This window comes from Salmo trutta, chromosome 12, assembly GCF_901001165.1.
Source record: "Salmo trutta chromosome 12, fSalTru1.1, whole genome shotgun sequence".
NCBI lineage: Eukaryota > Metazoa > Chordata > Actinopteri > Salmoniformes > Salmonidae > Salmo > Salmo trutta.
This window is the reverse complement of record NC_042968.1, coordinates 17,666,791-17,685,513: the sequence shown is the minus strand read 5'-3', so window position 1 is coordinate 17,685,513 and position 18,723 is coordinate 17,666,791. Positions and strand designations below refer to the sequence as shown.

General features: G+C 41.4%; 1 protein-coding gene across 3 annotated transcripts; it reads left to right on the top strand.

Annotated features, from left to right (window-relative positions):
• Window positions 1–372: 372 nt before the first annotated feature.
• On the top strand, window positions 373–17,548 carry LOC115203055 (aryl hydrocarbon receptor nuclear translocator-like protein 1). 3 transcript variants are annotated; one of them, XM_029767362.1, is made up of 19 exons: window positions 374–474; window positions 4,171–4,254; window positions 7,741–7,809; window positions 8,354–8,498; window positions 8,870–8,890; window positions 10,027–10,089; window positions 10,255–10,412; window positions 10,563–10,642; window positions 10,758–10,850; window positions 11,259–11,376; window positions 11,816–11,965; window positions 12,154–12,400; window positions 14,897–15,003; window positions 15,284–15,434; window positions 15,853–15,935; window positions 16,105–16,213; window positions 16,390–16,483; window positions 16,688–16,781; window positions 16,883–17,548. In XM_029767362.1, exons 3-19 carry the CDS (start codon window positions 7,797–7,799, stop codon window positions 17,038–17,040), a joined length of 1,884 nt encoding a protein of 627 aa, XP_029623222.1. In that variant the 5' UTR covers window positions 374–474; window positions 4,171–4,254; window positions 7,741–7,796; the 3' UTR covers window positions 17,041–17,548. The 3 variants fall into 3 exon arrangements, with proteins under 3 accessions (XP_029623223.1, XP_029623222.1, XP_029623221.1); XM_029767363.1 differs by lacking the exon at window positions 8,870–8,890 and having other exon boundaries at window positions 373–474; window positions 16,883–17,040; XM_029767361.1 differs by lacking the exons at window positions 374–474; window positions 4,171–4,254 and adding an exon at window positions 5,981–6,465 and having other exon boundaries at window positions 16,883–17,040.
• Window positions 17,549–18,723: the final 1,175 nt, after the last annotated feature.

Genomic DNA, 18,723 nt, shown 5'->3' with positions numbered 1-18,723 from the left:
ACCTGGCATGCCACGTTGGATGCTTTATCTTCCTGAGTTAAATAGCATACACTTCTATGCATTGCAACACACATTCTTGACTTGGTCCATTAGAGGAGTTCCACAGACGAGTCCAGCTAAAATATTCCAGTTTACTGCCCACATGTGTTGTGATACAATATATATTCCTGCTGGCTGTATTCTATTTTGCCATTGGCTGAATCGTTGCGTTATTCTGTAGCTTCCTTTGACGCTTCATGTCATTTCATTGGATATAGCCCATATTGTCTTCCCTATGTTCATTGGTCCATAAATGGCAACGAGTTATTCTATTTGCTAGAAGCTCAATGCCTTGATCTCGAAAGCACCCAATTGGTTCATAAACTGGGTTAGTGGTGCAACGATCATCACAGGAGGAAGAAAGTAGGTCAGTGTATTCCAACTGCCTACCACTGTTCCTATCCGCATCAGTACACATGTGCTGCCTTTCCACACGTAAGTCACATACTTTGTTATATTTTATGTAAACGGCCTGTAACATGTTTCCTTTATTCAACATTTGGTATATACTGTGTGCATTTCTTTACTCGTATTATGGTTTCAATTGGCTGTCTAATGCCATTCCCGAGGATGTGCAGTCATCGGTTTACAGGGTAACTTTTAAAGGCAAACAGTGTAATTTAATGTCGTAAGAAAAAAAACGCGATTTGTAGGTGTCTAACCTAATTTAAACATCTGGAATGTCCGTATGTAATTTTATTTGATTGGGAGGCTATTTTTTTCTATTTGTACATTGCGTGATTTGTCTGAACTTCCCGACCACGGCTCGGATTAAACGAGGTCATAGCTATGTTGCATAAATCTACTAGTGACGGGCAGTTGATTACCTGTTACAATAATTTGCCTTTTATAGTCCTATATAGTCATCCTTTAATTAACAGAAACAATGTTTCTCCTCTATATGAGCAATGCAAGGCAGGTGTTGGGCTGATATTGATACAATGTAATGAAAACATACTGTTCTGTTTCAGATTATATCAAATCAATGTGACAGTCACTGACAGATTTCTTTCCATTTGTAAACGATTTGCAGTCAATTAGGACGGTATGTATCATTATTTAATGACCGTTGTCATGAGGCCTATGTGCTCCACACATCCTACTGCAGAATAGTCTAATAATAGCCATGTATTTCTATCAAGCATAACAAATACATTTTTGTTCAATTTGAGCAAATCCCTCTGCTCATAAAAGTACACCATCAATTGCAGAATTGTGTAAAAAAGAAAGAAAAGAAAAGGTAAACAATCGATATATGTGAAAGTTATATGTTGGACAAGCTATTTATAAAAATAGTCTCAATATGCTGTCTATTCCTGAGTAACAAATGGCTACAGTACACCATGTCCAGGGAATGCACATCCAAATTGTTCACTTTTAAAAGGACATTACTCTGCTATTCTTAAAATCTGAAACAGCTATTCCTGAAAAAGTCGACAAGTGTATCAGTAATGTGCCAGTAATAACATAGATGATGCTACATGGTTTTAATTTGACATAATATGCCATGAAGGTAAATAGAGGTCAGTGGGGTCAGAGGAAATTCAATTGTGATTGCGTTGTCTTTACTAACTCATTGATGGACAGCAGTAAAATAAGTCAGGTCTTGTTTTTGTTTTATGAAGTATTTACCTATCAGTACTGCACATTAACACGGGAAAGTGGATTTTATTGGCTACTTCACCAAATTTTGGTAATCGTCCTTTACTTTAGCGAGTTGCATCATGTCACATTACAGTATGTGTGGCGCTGGATTGTTTCCACTGGAGCTGTGCAACTCGCAGTAGCTTTTATGTTGGGTACCCAAAATTACACACTTCTTGATTTTTCACTTCTATTCGGAAGTCTCTCAGTCTTTCTTCATGTTGCCCTCATCCCAATAGCCAACTACCAGTATGATGCTCCTCTCAGTGTTTTCACTGAGCTTTCGCTAAGCCTACAGTAGCTCTCAAAGAACATGTAAAGAAATTCAAGCTGTTTTTTGCCAGTCAGGAATATTGTAAAAGATGCTTGAAGCCAACAGCAAATTTGCAGAAAGAGCAGGATATGCCGAGGGAGAAATCTGACCTTGAAATTCTGTACATGTACAGTTGAAGTCGGAAGTTTACATACACCTAAGCCAAATACATTTAACTCAGTTTTTCACAATACCTGACATTTAATCCTAGTAAAAATTCCCTGTTTTATGTCAGTTAGGATCACCACTTTATTTTAAGAATGTGAAATGTCAGAATAATAGTAGAGAGAATTATTTATTTTAACTTTTTTTTTCTTTCATCACATTCCCAGTGGGTCAGAAGTTTACATACACTCAATTAGTATTTGGTAGCATTGCCTTTAAATTGTTTAACTTGGGTCAAACGTTTCGGGTAGCCTTCCACAAGCTTCCCACAATAAGTTGGGTGTATTTTGGCCCATTCCTCCTGACAGAGCTGGTGTAACTGAGTCAGGTTTGTAGGCCTTCTTCTCGTCTGGCCCCGTAGCCTTGTGAATGTTGACCTGTTTAAAGGTCTTACTCACGTCGGCTACGGAGATGGTGATCACACAGTCATCCGGAACAGCTGATGCTCTCATGCATGCCTCAGTGTTGCTTGCCTCAAAGCGAGCATAGAAGGGATTTAGCTCATCTGGTAGGCTTGTGTCACTAGGCAGCTCGCGGCTGTGCTTCCCTTTGTAGTCTGTAATAGTTTGCAAGCCCTGCTACATAAGACGAGCGTCTTAGCCGGTGTAGTACGATTCAATCTTAGCCCTGTATTGATGCTTTGCCTGTTTGATGGTTCGTCGGAGGGTAGAGCAGGATTTCTTATAAGCTTCCGGGTTAGAGTCCTGCACCGTGAAAGCGGCAGCTCTACCCTTTAGCTCAGTGCAAATGTTGCCTGTAATCCATGGCTTCTGGTTGGGGTATGTATGTACAGTCACTGTGGGGGCAAGGTCCTCGATGCACTTACTGATGAAGCCAGTGACTGATGTGGTGTACTCCTCAATGCCATCGGAGAATCCCAGAACATGTTCCAGTCTGTGATAGCAGACTGGAACATGATCCCTGCTGATGATCGCTGCTTTAGGTGTTAGAGGAAGGTTCATGTCACTTAACCCACCTAAGCCAATCATTTGAAGCAATAGGTTTCCTCAACCAATAATAGAGTAATAATACAGTATTAATAATTCACAAAGTCAAAGGATGACAAGCGTAGTAGGCTAGGTAGAGCTATAGCTGCCACCTAAGCTTAGAGCTGAACAGTCAGAAATGTAGTTTTTTGTTAGACTATTGTGAATGGTTGTCCAGCTGTCTAGTTTGCCCTTTCCCTGAGGCACACACAATGCTTGTTAATCTCTGTTGCTGATTTTTTTAGACCCAAAATGGTCTCAATCCCCTTGAGTTGTGCATGTGTTTTGTCCATTCTGCTGACATGCTTGATATTTTCCTCTGGAGTTGTTTATGAGAGTAGCTGGGTGCAGCTATAGGTGTAAACATTCCAAATTAAAAGAAGGCATTGCTGTTATCCATGTACTCCAATGATGATATGAGCAGGAAGGTTAAAAGTCGAAACAGAAAGTTGTTCTGTTTATGGTGTGGATAAGTGTGCATGTGTGTCACTGACCTATATATAAGGGGTGTGTGTGTGGAGCCATTAGAGCACATGCTAAAAGGAAGGAGAAGTGGTCTCTTTTGTATACATCTCCCCATGGAGCCGTGATAGTATGGGAAACATAAACATAAATAGGCCTAGCTGTTCTGTTTCTAATTACAGAAATCACATCAGGGACTGGGCTGTCTGTTGTCCATAGTATACTGTGTGGCATTCAAAATGTAGTACTTTGTGCAGAACTGATGCAGTATGATTAGTCTTATAGGCATGATATTTAGCATGGCAGTGGCGATCCCATTGCTAATACACCCTGTTGGGGCTTGGCATAGAGGAGAATCTGTGGCCATCTCCTCTACTCACATACATCTCCAGATCACCTCCCATCTGTCGCCCATCTGAGCTTTCTCAACAAGCCACTTAATCAGAGCACCACTCGCTCTTACATCATAGGCCTAGATGAGTCGCCACTCCCAGCTGGCCAGTGTGTTTTACACTGTGACCTGACCTCTTGTCCTACCTGATCCCTCTCTTTCCTTTCCAGGTACTGTGCCTGTCGATGGATCTGTGAGAAAAAGCCCAGCTCTGACATAAGGAGGCCAGTCCACTTCCTGCACCACTCATCCAGGTATGTGGACGCACATGGTTCTGTGTGATTTCATAAGAATTGACAGCTGCTCTGAAATGAGTTCACGACCTTCATTTGAAGTGAATCACCAATGACATTTGTGACGCACGGCTTCATGCTGTTTCACTTCAAAATGGCCACATGAGCAGTTGGCGGGTAGAACAGTTAGGGGTGAAGTAAGTTATGATCGCAGTCAGTCAGTCAGTCATACATAAGCACAGTCATGCGTGAGGGTGGTTTTCTCACAGCTATCTGTGTTTCATCAATATTGTTTTCTTGCATCTTATTAACTTGAACTGGAGTCTTATTTCTGGTTTTTTAACATGTCTTCTAACCATGTATTCCACCAAAGCTTTAACATCTCCTTCTGTCTATCTTTCTAGCCTGGCTCTTAGAATGCTCTGTTCTGAGTAAAGGAGCCTACTGAGAATCGGACAGCTTGACTTACATAGCACACGTAGGCCATGTCATTACAGGAGCCAAGCCTGAGCTTTCCAGGATGGCACACAACAGAAGGGAATTACAGACTGCCTTACAGCGCTAGGATAATGCTGCTGAGTGCACAGGACACTCTGTTTCATCTGAACGTGACAGAACGATGAGATCACGTCAGGGGAGTGGCTTAAATAGGAACACAACAGTGACATAGCATTAAGAACGTTATGAAAGGGAGACGTTCTTGCAGGGCAGACAGTATCATAGTGCTGTGTAAGCTAACCATGCGTATCCAGCTGAGCTGACACACTGTACATTCACCCTGACCCTGTTACCCGTGGTTCTGCTTCTTCCTTGCTTCTCCTCATCTGATCAAGGTTTTTGTTTCCGCACAGATTAAATATAAACCTTTTTTGTCACTTAGATACCATAGAGGTCATGTGCATTAAAACATTAGAAATGATCAGAATCCAGCTTAGTGATTTTCTAGCGTTGTAAAATGGATGGTGTTGAGTGTTACTGAATATGTGAATGCCATGGAGATGGTAAAATGATACTAAAGTATTTTCATTAGACTGATGAGCAGTGGAGTGGTGGTGTGGGGAGAGGTGTGACCTGCATGCTGTCAGTGGGTTATGTGTAGCGGAAAAGGTTCCCTAATTGGCAAGCATTCAAGAAGTTCCTGCACCACTGTATCCAGGCAACCAGAGATTTGTCACAACTAGCTAAGCTGACCTTAAAGCAGGGTTTCCTTTTTCTCCTTTTTTTGTCAGTACGAGCGAGAGCTTTTGTGTTTGAGTATACACTGAGCATACCAAACATTATGAACACCTTCCTAATATTGAGTTGCACCCCCCCTTTTCCCCCAGAACAGCCTCAGTTTCGAAAGCAAGGTTTCGAAAGCGTTCCACCGGGATGCTGGCCTGTGTTGACTCCAATGCTCACCACAGTTGGTGATGGATCATTCTTGATACCCACAGGAAACTATTGAACATGAAAACCCAGCAGTGTTGCAGTTCTTGGCAGAAACCGGTGCGCCTGGCACCTACTACCATACCTCGTTCAAAGGCACTTACATTGTTTGTCTTGACCATTCACCCTCTGAAAGGCACACACACAATCCATGTCTCAATTGTCTCAAGGCTTAAAAATCATTCTTTAACCTGTCTACTCCCCATCTACACTGATTTAAAGTGGAATTAACAAGTGACAATCAATCATAGCTTTCACCTGGATTCACCTGGTAAGTTAATGTCATGGAAAGAGCAGGTGTTTTTAATGTTTTGTACACACGTGTTTTAGCCTTCCTTTGGCTTATGTGACAGAATTAACATTTACAAAAAGGCTTATTCTCAGGAGTACTGTTTTATGCAGCTTACAAAAAACATGTACAAAAAAATAGATGATGAATGGTAAAGCAAGTCCTCTTTGCCCCATGGATTACATGGTCAGCTTGGATGTCTGTTGTGACATATACCGTACCAGAGTGAAGGGTCAGGTTGTAGTGTAGGTTGTTCACTGGTGACAGTGACAATAACAACGTTCCTGGCTACAGGCAAGACATTATGGGGTGTAATTATGGTTTGGTTCGATGTAATCACACTCTGAAACTGTCACATCATACGGATAGGGAAAAAGAGCAGGGGAAAAATAGGTCAGTGGAGAATCTAATTACAATGAAAAGACTTTCAGGCACAGTGGAGCAGAGCATTAGTTCTGGTCTGATTACAGGAGCAGGACAAGCCACAGTGACCTGACTTGGCTGGGCTTTTTAAGGTAATTTTGTGCAACCTGGTCTCAGAGCATTTCATATTATTCTGTATTTAAATCTGAGACACTCCATTTAGTATGATATGTTAAGTTTCGTATGGTATGTATTAATTTGTGGATGTCCATCACCCATTCGTATGATATGTTACAAATTACAATTTGTATTATATGTTACAAATTTGTGAAACGTGCAATATGTTACGAATTTTCAAAACGAACAATGTGTTCCGAAATTGCAAAACGCATGATATGTTACTGTTACAAATTCTAGCAAGGTGGCTAACTTTAGCTAGGCTAGGGGTTAGGGTTAAGGTTAGGGTTAAGTTTAGGAGTTAGGCTAGGGTTAGGGGAAGGGTTAGTTAACATACTAAGTAGTTGCAAAGTAGCTAAAAATTAATAAGTAGTTGAAAATTTGCTAATTAGCTAAAATGTTAAAGTTGTTGGACAAAACTGACAGTGTAGTTTATTTAGCACTGTATCCAAATGTAAAAATCCATACCAGTATACCTTAAAATATGATATATCGCCCAGCCCTATGTGAGGTTAAGGTCATCTATCGAGGCAAATTGACCAGGATTACAATGTTACAAGGACGTTGTGCAGGAAACTACAAGGAGCACCAAGTGATGGGTTAGCAGAGGAGACTCATTTCATCTATCTAAGTGAGGTTAGGAAAAGGCCATGTTACTGATTGGATTATATAAACAGTGATCAATGCAGATAAGGGTTCTTCATGAAATGTGACACCTCTTCCTCTGTAACATTGGCATTGTTTTATCGGAATTAGCCTTTAGATTAAGGACTAATCTCACTAAATGATGTTTCTGACTGACACCTAGGTTTATGTAGCATATGCTGCATTATGTTATGGACACTATTCCAAAGCATCCGTTTTTAGTAATCCAAGGTTTTCATTGACGACAAAATCAATTCTACGCACATCATTCTTCTGGTTCATTGTTGCTGGAGTTAAAGTGAATGATGCCTCTCAAAGATACTCTTGATTGTTGCCTAAGGGAGAGAGAGAGAGAGGCTTGAGCTTCTGCTATAGCTTTCACCTTATGTAAGACCTTATCATTTCTATCTCAAACTATAAAGATATGAATCGGTCCTCTTACATCACCTTTACTGAACGGGCCATCTACGGTATACGTCAGCACAAAGTCCAGGTTATACGGCAGCTGCTCAGGTTCAGAGGGCTTTGTTATATGATGCTGCTGTGGTTTCCTCATGCCTTGTATATAAAGAGGACGTCTGACTCTTCACTGACTTGCCTTTCAGATCTGGGTCACTGCTGGAAAGAAACTGAGTGAGATGTTTTGAGGATAACCGGCCTTATGAATATTTGTGGTGAGTGTCACACCCTCTTTAAAACAACCACCATTTATTTACATTTTTGATCAATTATCTTTGTCTAGGAATTGAGATTTTTATATCTATAGTTGTCAAGTGTCAGTGTGCAGCGGGTAGGACGGAGTCAGGCTCAGGACACAGAACTGAGTAAAAACGTACTTTACTCAAATAAATCACAAACTAATTCCATACAGGGAAACCAATCCAGCTCGACACAGACGAGCGACCACTTAACAAAGAACAAACACGCACAAAACCATGTGGGAACCAGAGGGTTAAATAGGGAATAAATTATAACGTAATGGAAACCAGGTGTGTACAATCCAGACAAAACAAATGGACAAAGAAACGTAGATCGGTGGCGGCTAGAAAGCCGGCGACGTCGACCGCCGAACGCCGCCCGAACAATGAGAGGCACCAACTTCGGTGGAAGTCGTGACAATAGTGTTCTTTCATAGGAGTCGCTTTCACGTCAACTGACCTTTTGTTGTGTGTTATGGAGCATAATAAGTGCTGAAATCAGTGTGTTTTCTCTCTAAAGGGGATCTAATGGCAGACCAAAGAATGGACATTTCCTCCACGATGAACGAGTTCATGTCTCCTGGCTCCACTGATCTAATCAGCTCGATCGGCACACCCGGCATGGACTACACACGCAAGAGAAAAAGCAGCACCACAGACTACCAGTAAGCCTGACTTCAAAACTGCTTATAGATTATGTCCTACTTGCCACCTGAAGATAGTACATGTGCCAATCATCTTTATTATATTAATGTCACGTTAGTTCTGGTTTAGTGAGATCACATTTTTACGTTTGTCATTTATGCCATTTTCTGACAGATGTGTATGTTTGCATGGCAGCTTTTTGATTAACTATATGGAAATATTTTCTTACTGTGTGTCAAAAGTTTCCACTTAAAGTTGACAAGATATCTACCTACCTAGAAATGAACAACCAATTAGGAACAAATGGTAGCATAACCTTGATTTAGATTAGATCAGAATAATCGGTATACTTCATTTCAATTGTAATATACAAACTTCCTTGCTTTCACAGAATTGATGACTTTTCTTTTGAGTAAGTATCAAATCTAATCATGAATGTTAAAGTACATTTGTAGTAAAGGAGCCAATATCGTGTCTGATTAGTTGGCCCTCTGTGATCCTTGTTTGGTCGGGATTGTCCTCTTCTTTGATCAAACCAAACAAACTGTTCTAGCGTTTACCCCTAGAAATAGAGGTTAGACACTGTGTTCTCCATATCAGTTAGATGTTGTGAAATTCCTCATCCCTAATTTAGGTCAATCAAAATGAATGCACTATGGTGATCAGTACCCTGAGAGTAACTGGTCAGTTAGTATGTACAGTATGGATCACTGTGAATATGGGAGAGCCAGGCTATAGTGTAGATTTGAATAGCTAGAATTAGGATAAGCATCAAAGCATGAAGGGGTGCTGCAGTAACTATCTTGCAGCACCAAGACAGTATTACAGTTGTGTTATAAAAATGTATTTGCTGGTATTTAGTTTGATCAGGCCTTCGTTTAATAGAGAGGGCACCCTGATTTTATGTTTGATACATTATATTGTTGTCTGTAGCTCATTCACTAAAGGCACAGATTTGTTTTTACCTGCCTTAGTGAGACTTAAGACAACAACTCTGTGTGAATACCTTTGGGTCAATTTTGTAGAGCCAGTCATATTTGAAATAATCTTTATTTGAGGCTGTTGAATGCTATTATAGTATGGAGTCGACCAGTCTTGAAGTGGAACAGGATATGTAATGGGTCATGGCTTAATTTCTCTTTTGTGGTTTGTGAAAGGACAGTAAGGCTGAGTGGGATGTCAGAGTAGGAGTTCAGCTGTGAACAATATCAGAGGCACAAGGTCTTTCGCCTGAATCCACACTAAGAAAGGTCTCAAAGAAACCAGGTTCATAATTCTGTAGGGACATTTCTAATAACTATTCATTTAGCTTCTACCAAAGATGGTAAGAAAACATTTGAATGGCTTGCATTAGTAATGTTGCTGCTTCATGTGAATGAAAGGCTCTCCATGTTTTTTTAATTATAAACATTTCAAATGACTCCTCACTTTAGTGTTTTGCTATATTCATACTTACATTGCATACTGTAACATCATTATTTAATATTTGTTGTAAAATAATTGTTTTACTGTATTTCTTTGTACTAATGTTATTGCTTCTCCTCAAAGGGATAGCATGGACACAGACAATGATAGACTTGGTGATCATCAAGGCCGGATTAAAAATGCCAGGTAACCAGATGTTTCTATCTGCCGTAGGATGACATAAAAATCAATGGAATATACATCTTTGTGTTTACATTAGAATTTAGTCATGTTTCTGTAAATACAGGCAGACTATGGATGTGTTGATTAGTTTGTCTGTGTTAAATGCTCTTTGCATTGTTTGGATGGCAGGGAGGCCCACAGTCAGATTGAGAAGAGACGCAGGGACAAGATGAACAGCTTCATAGACGAGCTGGCCGCACTAGTGCCTACATGCAACGCTATGTCCCGTAAACTGGACAAACTAACAGTCCTGCGCATGGCTGTCCAGCACATGAAGACCTTAAGAGGTGAGGCGAGAAGGATTTTAATAGGACTGCTGCCAGAACAGTACAATGATGACAACCACCACCATGCAGCTGACCAATAAAGTACATCAGAGAAATACAAATGACATATTGATTCAGTTGTTTTACATATGAGCTTTTTCTGAATCACAGGGGCTGCTAACCCCTACACTGAAGCTATCTACAAACCAGCCTTCCTGTCAGACGACGAACTGAAGCACTTAATACTGAGGGTGGGTGTCCTTACCTCCATAGACTGTATGGTGTCCTCAGAGTGCGTTTCATGATGAGTATGCATGTGACTCAGTATTTGGCTCTCATCTCTCCCTCTCCCTCTCCTCTCCACAGGCATCTGATGGCTTTCTGTTTGTTGTTGGCTGCGATCGAGGGAAGATACTGTTTGTTTCGGAGACAGTCTACAAAATCCTAAACTTCAGCCAAGTACGTCCTCTCCAATATGTGGCTGTTTTTTTCCATTAAATGGTGTTACTGTAGTCATTTTTACCCTCATGATCTATCCTGATGACATGAATATAACATTTATTTATTATTATTAACCTGGTATAACTTTACAGATGTTTACATTTGAGTTGTTTAGCAGACTCTCTAATCCAGAGTGATTTACAGTTAGTGCATTCATCTTAAGATAAGTAGCTAAGACAACTACATATCAGTCAGTACATTTTTCCACAATAAAGTAGCTATCAGCAAAGTCGGTGCTAGTTGGAAAAAGTCAAGTACAAGTGTTAGTTCACGAAAGGCAAGTGTGTTAGTTATTTTAAATTTTTTTATGGGCCTCATTTATGTAACGTGGTCTTATCTTACGGAACTCTCTCCCTCTCTGTGCAGAATGACCTGATTGGCCAGAGCCTGTTTGATTACCTGCACCCTAAAGACATTGCCAAAGTCAAGGAGCAGCTGTCCTCGTCAGACACGGCACCACGGGAGCGCCTCATCGATTCCAAAAGTAATGCACCCTGGCCTCTAGTTACCAGCCTTTCTTATAGTGCCCGGGGGGTGGAGAACAAGGAAAGCAGAGACACAGTGTATCTGATAGAGCAGACTATAATCAGAGTGTCATCAGCCTGCTGTCCCCTACACAGCTAGCACAGTGACACAACCCTCAATGTATCCCCTTGTACCGTGTGTTCCTCATTATTTAAATGTCAGAAGCTAAATATAGCGTAGTGCTATTTTTACATTAAGCCATGCTGGGTTTAGGGTAAAAATAAACAGTCAAACAAGTTCTGTAAATTCAGCAAAAAAAATTGTAATAGCAAATTATGTATTGTAGCTTTATTTGCCAGAGTAGGACTTGATACAGTATATATTTATAAAGGATCATGGGTGATACTGTTCCTGTTGTTGCAGCATAAATGAAATGCTATGTTGTGTCTGGTCCTCAGCTGGCCTTCCAGTAAAGACAGACATCACCCCCGGCCCATCCAGACTTTGCTCTGGAGCCAGGCGATCCTTCTTCTGCAGGATGAAGTGCAATCGGCCCCTCATCAAAATGGAGGACAAGGACTTTCCTTCCACCTGCTCCAAGAAGAAAGGTACTTTAGCCTCCTATCTTTTCCCTACGTGACCTGCTCAAGGGTGTTTTTTCATCTCCTGTGATTCATTTTAGTTAACAGTTCATTTGGTTTCGTACCAATAGACTACTTACTCATTGATGTCAGTGATAGCTCCAGAGTAGAACTAGATGATGATGATGATGATGATACATTCCCTATATCCGCAGCTGACCGTAAGAGCTTCTGCACAATACACAGTACTGGCTACCTGAAGAGCTGGCCGCCCACCAAGATGGGTCTGGATGACGACAATGAACCAGACAACGAGGGCTGTAACCTCAGTTGTCTGGTGGCCATTGGAAGGCTGCATCCCCACATTGTCCCTCAGCCAATGAACAATGAGATCCGTGTCAAGCCCACTGAGTATGTCTCGCGCCATGCCATCGACGGGAAGTTTGTCTTTGTTGATCAGAGGTGAGAGATGTTTTATGGCATGCAGGCAAACATAGAAACATGTAGCAAAGGACGTGCCAGTTGGCCCCTACACAGTGATGTCCTGACACCTGGCTGGACCTCGTGGGCAGTCCAGAGCTGGATTTACTGTGGAGTGACAGCTTATGTGTGAGTGAGGTTTTTGTCAGTCCAAATATAGCATCAGCAACGTGTTCCAGATGGAGGTGTAATGGAGGCTCAGAGGGCAGACAGGATTCAGAGTAGATATGTTGACAGAAAATACTCCACTGCCCCCTGACAAAACGATCCCATAACCTCGCCGCGTCACTAATACTGTTCGGTACGTTCGGTACAGATAATGTCACTGGGTGCAATGTGATTGTCATAAGGCTGGGCGATATGGACAAAATATATCACAATATTTGTAAAGAAATTGACCGTGTTTGACGGTATTTTATGTTTTTGAATAATAAAAGTATTTTTTCTGAGTCATTCATAACCCTAGGGTAGCAACACATAGATTATTAGTGATTTCAATGTGGCTTTCTCCCTTTATACTATTCAATCCAAACAAAAATGATTTTCAGCATTTTCATCTATTTCTGCTTATCCTGCACTTTTATTAATATTTCCACATGGTGCCACTTAGCATGATATTGGCAAAAAATATATATCTAGCTAGCCAACATATTCTTTACCATCCCACTGCTACTGTTCTAGATGACTGTTGGGAATATACTAGTAGACAAGGCAGTGGTTTTGGTTGGACAGTTGGAAAGCTTGCTGAATGAGAGTGGTTGGAGGGAGTTCTGAGGTTGGCCCTTCTGTGGTGATAGGGGATGGTCCTCCATGGTTACTCCCAGATCCTGTTGTTGATCTAACCTTGGTAGAAAAAAGGAATGATTGGTCAAAAGTCAGTGATATAGGGAAACTGGTTCATAATTACATTGGTAGAAGTTGTTGAATTTGATGTGCAGATATGTAGAAGACTAAACTGTCAGCATACTCAGTTGAACTGTTGGCAATAGTAGTTGCCCTCTAGTGGGTGGAGGACGTACAACCTGTCAGAATGATAGTATATTCCCTGTTTGTATTGAATAGTTTATCGTCTGGCAAATATAATAGGAGTGACCTACTATTGGAGGTATTATTGCTATTATGGAGAATTGAGAGACTGGTTGTAGTAGTTAGATTCTGCTGGGACCCAGCCCATTCGGGTGTGGAAGGGAATTAAATTGTAGACCAGTTGACCAAAAGACCTTCAAAACAAGATATAATTGATATTAATGTTCCACTGGGTAGAGGTGAGGCCAAATGTAAGATCAGAGCCATTTTGATAGATGTGTGGCAGAAGAGATGGGACTCTGAGCCCAAGGGCCGGCATTTAATATGCCCTCCAAAGAAAGGCCGGTGGACCAAGATTCAAAGGTCAGATTAGGAAGGAAGAGGTAGGTGGTGTTTGCTCGATTGTGCCTACGACAGTGTACATTGAACTCCTCATTACATCTGGTTGGCAAGCATGTGTTTATATTGTTGTAAGTATGTTGAAGAGAGGGAAAGATTGAAGTTAAGGTTATTGAGGTGGGATGGGGGTCTTTTAGAAGTTAGTAGGGCTCTTTTTTATCTTCTCAGAAGTACTGAGTTAGGTAGGAGGATTTAGAAATGTGGAGCTAATGTTGTAAACCGTGATTGACCAAACACTCCAGCATAGTAGGGGGCCGCATGCACCTTTAACGTTTGTTCGCGGACCCGCCATTATCTCGTAGAAGAAGCCAACATATTCATACTTTGCCTATTCCTCTCTGATAAAATACCATTGCACAACATGCTTATCTTGGCTTACACCGGCACCAGGCAGTGTTAGCTAACTAGATAAGTTTGCTCCGACTCTTAGTACATTTAGCCACTAGCCAGCTAACTAGCGATAAGAATGAACGGCTAACACAAATTATTTTAGCAACACCTTGCTAAGAAAAGACCAACTAGCAAACAGTAGCTTGCAGACAGTAAGGTACACAAACGAAAAGAGTAATTTTAGGACACTTGTGGAAAGTAGCATGTCACCAACATTGTTGCATCCATCTGACCATGCGGAGTGAACGGGAAGAAAGTGCTTGTGACTATGGTCGAGCAACTGCTCTCTTCTTGAGTGGCAAGGCTTGGTGTGGTTAGCGGCATGCAGCAGCAGGAGAGGGAGAGATGACTCAAGGAGCAAACAGACATTACACACGCCAGAGTTGCGTAATACATTTAACAAACCAAACATTGAAATACCGTTATAGAAGTTAAAGTAAAAACTGAAACATCAATACCGGATTATAGTCAAATACGGTATACCGCCCAGCCCTAGATTGTCATGGCATTGATTATGATCAAGCAAGCAAAGCAGTGGGGAGAATATTATTTTATTTGCATACAATAAAAAAAGATGTGGGCTAGACTTATCTTAAAAATGTCCTAAATACCACTGGCCTGCTTTGATAGTCAGGACTTGTTTAATACTGTTCTCTTTTGTAGGGCCACTGCTATTTTGGCTTATCTACCCCAAGAGTTGCTGGGTACATCGTTTTATGAATACTTTCATCAAGATGACATAGGGCACCTTGCGGAATGTCATAGACAAGGTATGTATCAGATTGAACAAGGACACCAATATAACACCTAAGATCAACGTTTTAGACTCTGATGCATCCCTGAATCTCAGGCCATACATGAGTAACATTGTAATGTCTGGTAATTTTGTCATAAAAAAATGTATCGTGCTAAGCCTGTCACATAGCGAGTAGACTGTGATATGAATTAATCTAGAACGTGGCAGGCTACCATTTGGCATGTCACAGAGGCCAAGTGTGCAGATATCATGCCTTATTGAGCTCACCCCCTGGCGGCCACCTCTGTTCTCAGTGCTCCAGATGAGGGAGAAGATCAATACAAACTGCTACAAGTTCAAAATAAAAGACGGCTCCTTTATCACGCTGAGGAGTCGCTGGTTCAGTTTTATGAACCCTTGGACCAAAGAGGTGGAGTACATTGTCTCCACCAACACTGTCATCTGGTAAGTAGCTACGCACATCGGTTTCTGCTAGGACTTTCTTCCATAGTCCTCATTTAACTAGTCAATGCATAATATTATACTGTATTCATTGTATTAGGGTCATATCCTAATAAAGTCGGATAATAAATGTAAGATTTCAAACAGCTGATTACAATACCTACTGTGTCAAAGTTGTTTTATCACCACCACTATTGTTTCAATATGAAATCAATGTCCAACTCATGTAATTAACTGGTTTGCCTCGGAAAACAAAGCATGCATTATTGGAACTCTTGCATATTTATTACTGTGTCTTTCTAGAGCTGTTGGGCTATCTATGCAATGGATGTTAATAAGCTGCCCAATGAGGTGTGAAGTGATGAGCATGCTCAGTGATGATGCTCACTCTCTCTTCTCTCTCCCTTTCTCTGTCTCACAGCGGCAGCGTGCCTGAAGGATCTGATGGCATCTGTCCTCAGCTCGCCGCCTCCCCCCAGAGCATGGATAGTGTACTCACAGACGGTAAGCCTGCCTTCCTGCTGTGCTCTCACACAGCAGTTCACCCGCTTGGATGAAGTGTGACTGTACTTTGATGAGTTGGCATTAAAAAAATTGTGCCTGGCATGACTGTGACTAAGTAATTGTTTTGTTTTCTGAAATGTGACTGAACTTTTGCGTTTGTTGGTTGCAGGAACCGGGAAGCGGGCCCTTCAGACCGTACCTGGCATCCCCGGTGGCACAAGGGCAGGGGCGGGCAAGATCGGCCGGATAATCGCAGAGGAGGTGATGGAGATCCAGAGGTGAGGGGAACCATGTGGATTGTGTTATGATTGTCTTGTCAAACATAAATTGACATGTCTGTATTGTCATTACTATACCATGGTCATTGACTCCCAGTGCATAATGGAAATGTCTGTGACTGAGACTGTATGGGGCTGTCTCCTGCTGTTTTTACCCTGGGTTTTTACTCTTCCAGGATAAGAGGCTCTTCGCCCTCCAGCTGTGGCTCCAGTCCTCACAACTTCACCAGCACTCCACCCCCAGACATGTTGTCCCCTGGGGGAAAGAAGGTAAAAGCTCCCACCTGTCCTTCCCATTCTCCTCCACTTCAACCCCTCCCATCTGGGAGGAAGTCTGCTATTCACTCCACTGCTCATCCATGTGAAGTCAGTAATGAGCTCATCTGGTGGATATTTTTAGTGTCTGTTGGTGGCTCATACTTGAGGATGAAATGGTGATTCCTGAATGTCAATTCTGTCTTGATTCTCTCACAGATACAGAACAGTGGAACCCCAGAACATCCCTCAGCAGGGCTGATACCGGGACCAGACTCCGTAGGCTATCCATACTCCAACAACTCTAATCTAAGTATGTATTTTTCCCCACTCTGAAATCTAATCTTGATTACAGTTAATGAAACTATCCACATAAAATATTAAATATTAAACCCTTGTCCTTACCGTATTTAGGTGATAACTCTCACATTGGCATTGACATCATGGATGAGCCAGGCTCCAGTAGCCTGAGTAATGACGAGGCAGCCATGGCTGTGATCATGAGCCTTCTGGAGGCAGATGCAGGGCTGGGAGGCCCAGTGGACTTCAGTGACCTGCCCTGGCCACTGTGAGGACTGTCAGGCTTAGGCAAGGCCTCCTAAATGAGCTGAACATGGTGGAGTAAGGGCTGGGTGTTACAGTATTCACATTGTGTCAGTTTGTGACCAGTACCAGAGAGCCATATCAACAGGGCTAATGTGACTGTAGCCTCACAGTAAGGCTGAATGCAGGCGGGCCCTGAAAAGGAAGGAATACTAGGCCTGGGATCGGCCATGATGTACAGTCCGCCTCAGTGCAGTTTGGGAAAAGTGAAACTGCCTCATTACTCATGTAGTATTATTGTACCAGTTATCTGGGTTTTTCTATGTCCATTCATCCTCACAGGCATTGAACCCAGCTCTTTTATAATGGCATTTGTTTGTTTTTTGTGTGTTTTTACACTACAAAAAAAACATGTTAATATTTCTAAAGAAAATTGTATCATACATGTTTATTCTAATTTTCTCTAAATATATATATATATGTAAGTGTATTGTCAGCAGTGAATTCTTTTTCAAATAAAACTTCCTCTCTATTGCTTATTTCCATTTTCTAAAATACGAAATAGGGCGGTCTGTATTAAGTTACCATCCAGTGGCATAACACTGCTAAATAAACTGTAGGGATTTTACATTGTTGTTACAATGTGGAAATCCAAGGTACTTTGCTACAATATGTTGAATGTGGGTATACAGTGAGTAATCTGTTTGCTTGCCAACAGTAGATGAAATGACAAAATCACAGACAAGTTCCTGTGCCAGAGTTGCTAGGAGACTGGTTGGTATTGTCCACACGACTTGGGATGTTTGCATATTGTGGGGGCACACCATTTCTCATCACCTACTCACCTTCCTGGACCATCTCACTGCCAGCGGCGTCCACCCACACAGGATGTGCTTTACTACTGACCACCGGGAGATATTGTTGTTCCCTAGCAACAGGCGGACTATCCAAATGACCCATAAAAGGAAAACTTTCCTCCTGATCTGAAATCAGGTCAACTAAAACCACAATTGCAGGCTAGGTATTGCACATGTATTAGGCTACTTTTTGAACTTTCAGTTTGAAAGTGTAGGGGCTCTATTCAAATCTGTATCGTTGAAGGGTTACGGATTGTGCAATAGAAATGTAAAGGAGATTTCTAATTGAGCTGACGTATGCAGCGTTTACCATGAATAGTCTCCACTTAATGCAGCAACATTGCCTTTAAATTTCAATCATGCTGTAAAGCTGAACTTTCACAATACAGATTGGATAGAGCACTAGGTTAGGAAGTCAAGTCAGAAATGATTAACAAATGGTTTAAAAATATCCTATTACACACACTCTACGTCAGGGATCAACTAGACTCAGCCTGGGGCAGATGTTTTTGTGAGTGGATGGTCGGGGGGCCAGAACATAATTACAAATAATTTGTCGACTGCAATTTGACCGCAAGAATCCTAAACAGATAATATTTGACAAGAACATGATCATTTTAAACCTTGCTTAAATTTGTATACGATAACGTGTCTATCATGTGTGGGAATACTTGAATAGATTTCCAAAATTAAAATAACTGGTGTTTTCTGCAAAATGATTTTTGCTCAGAAAATGTGGGGGGCAAAATAAAACCATCGCTGGCTCTATGTAGAGGGATAAGGTGAAAGTGACCACTTTCAACTCAAGTGCTATTAATGGATAAGCATCATGATAGGAATAAAAACACAATACAA

Excerpts from the sequence above, each read along its gene's own strand:
- LOC115203055 (XM_029767362.1), top strand. Across the intron at positions 10,643-10,757 it reads TGAAGCACTTAATACTGAGG|GCATCTGATGGCTTTCTGTT; the intron begins GTGGGTGTCCTT and ends TCCTCTCCACAG. Across the intron at positions 11,377-11,815 it reads GCGCCTCATCGATTCCAAAA|CTGGCCTTCCAGTAAAGACA; the intron begins GTAATGCACCCT and ends TCTGGTCCTCAG.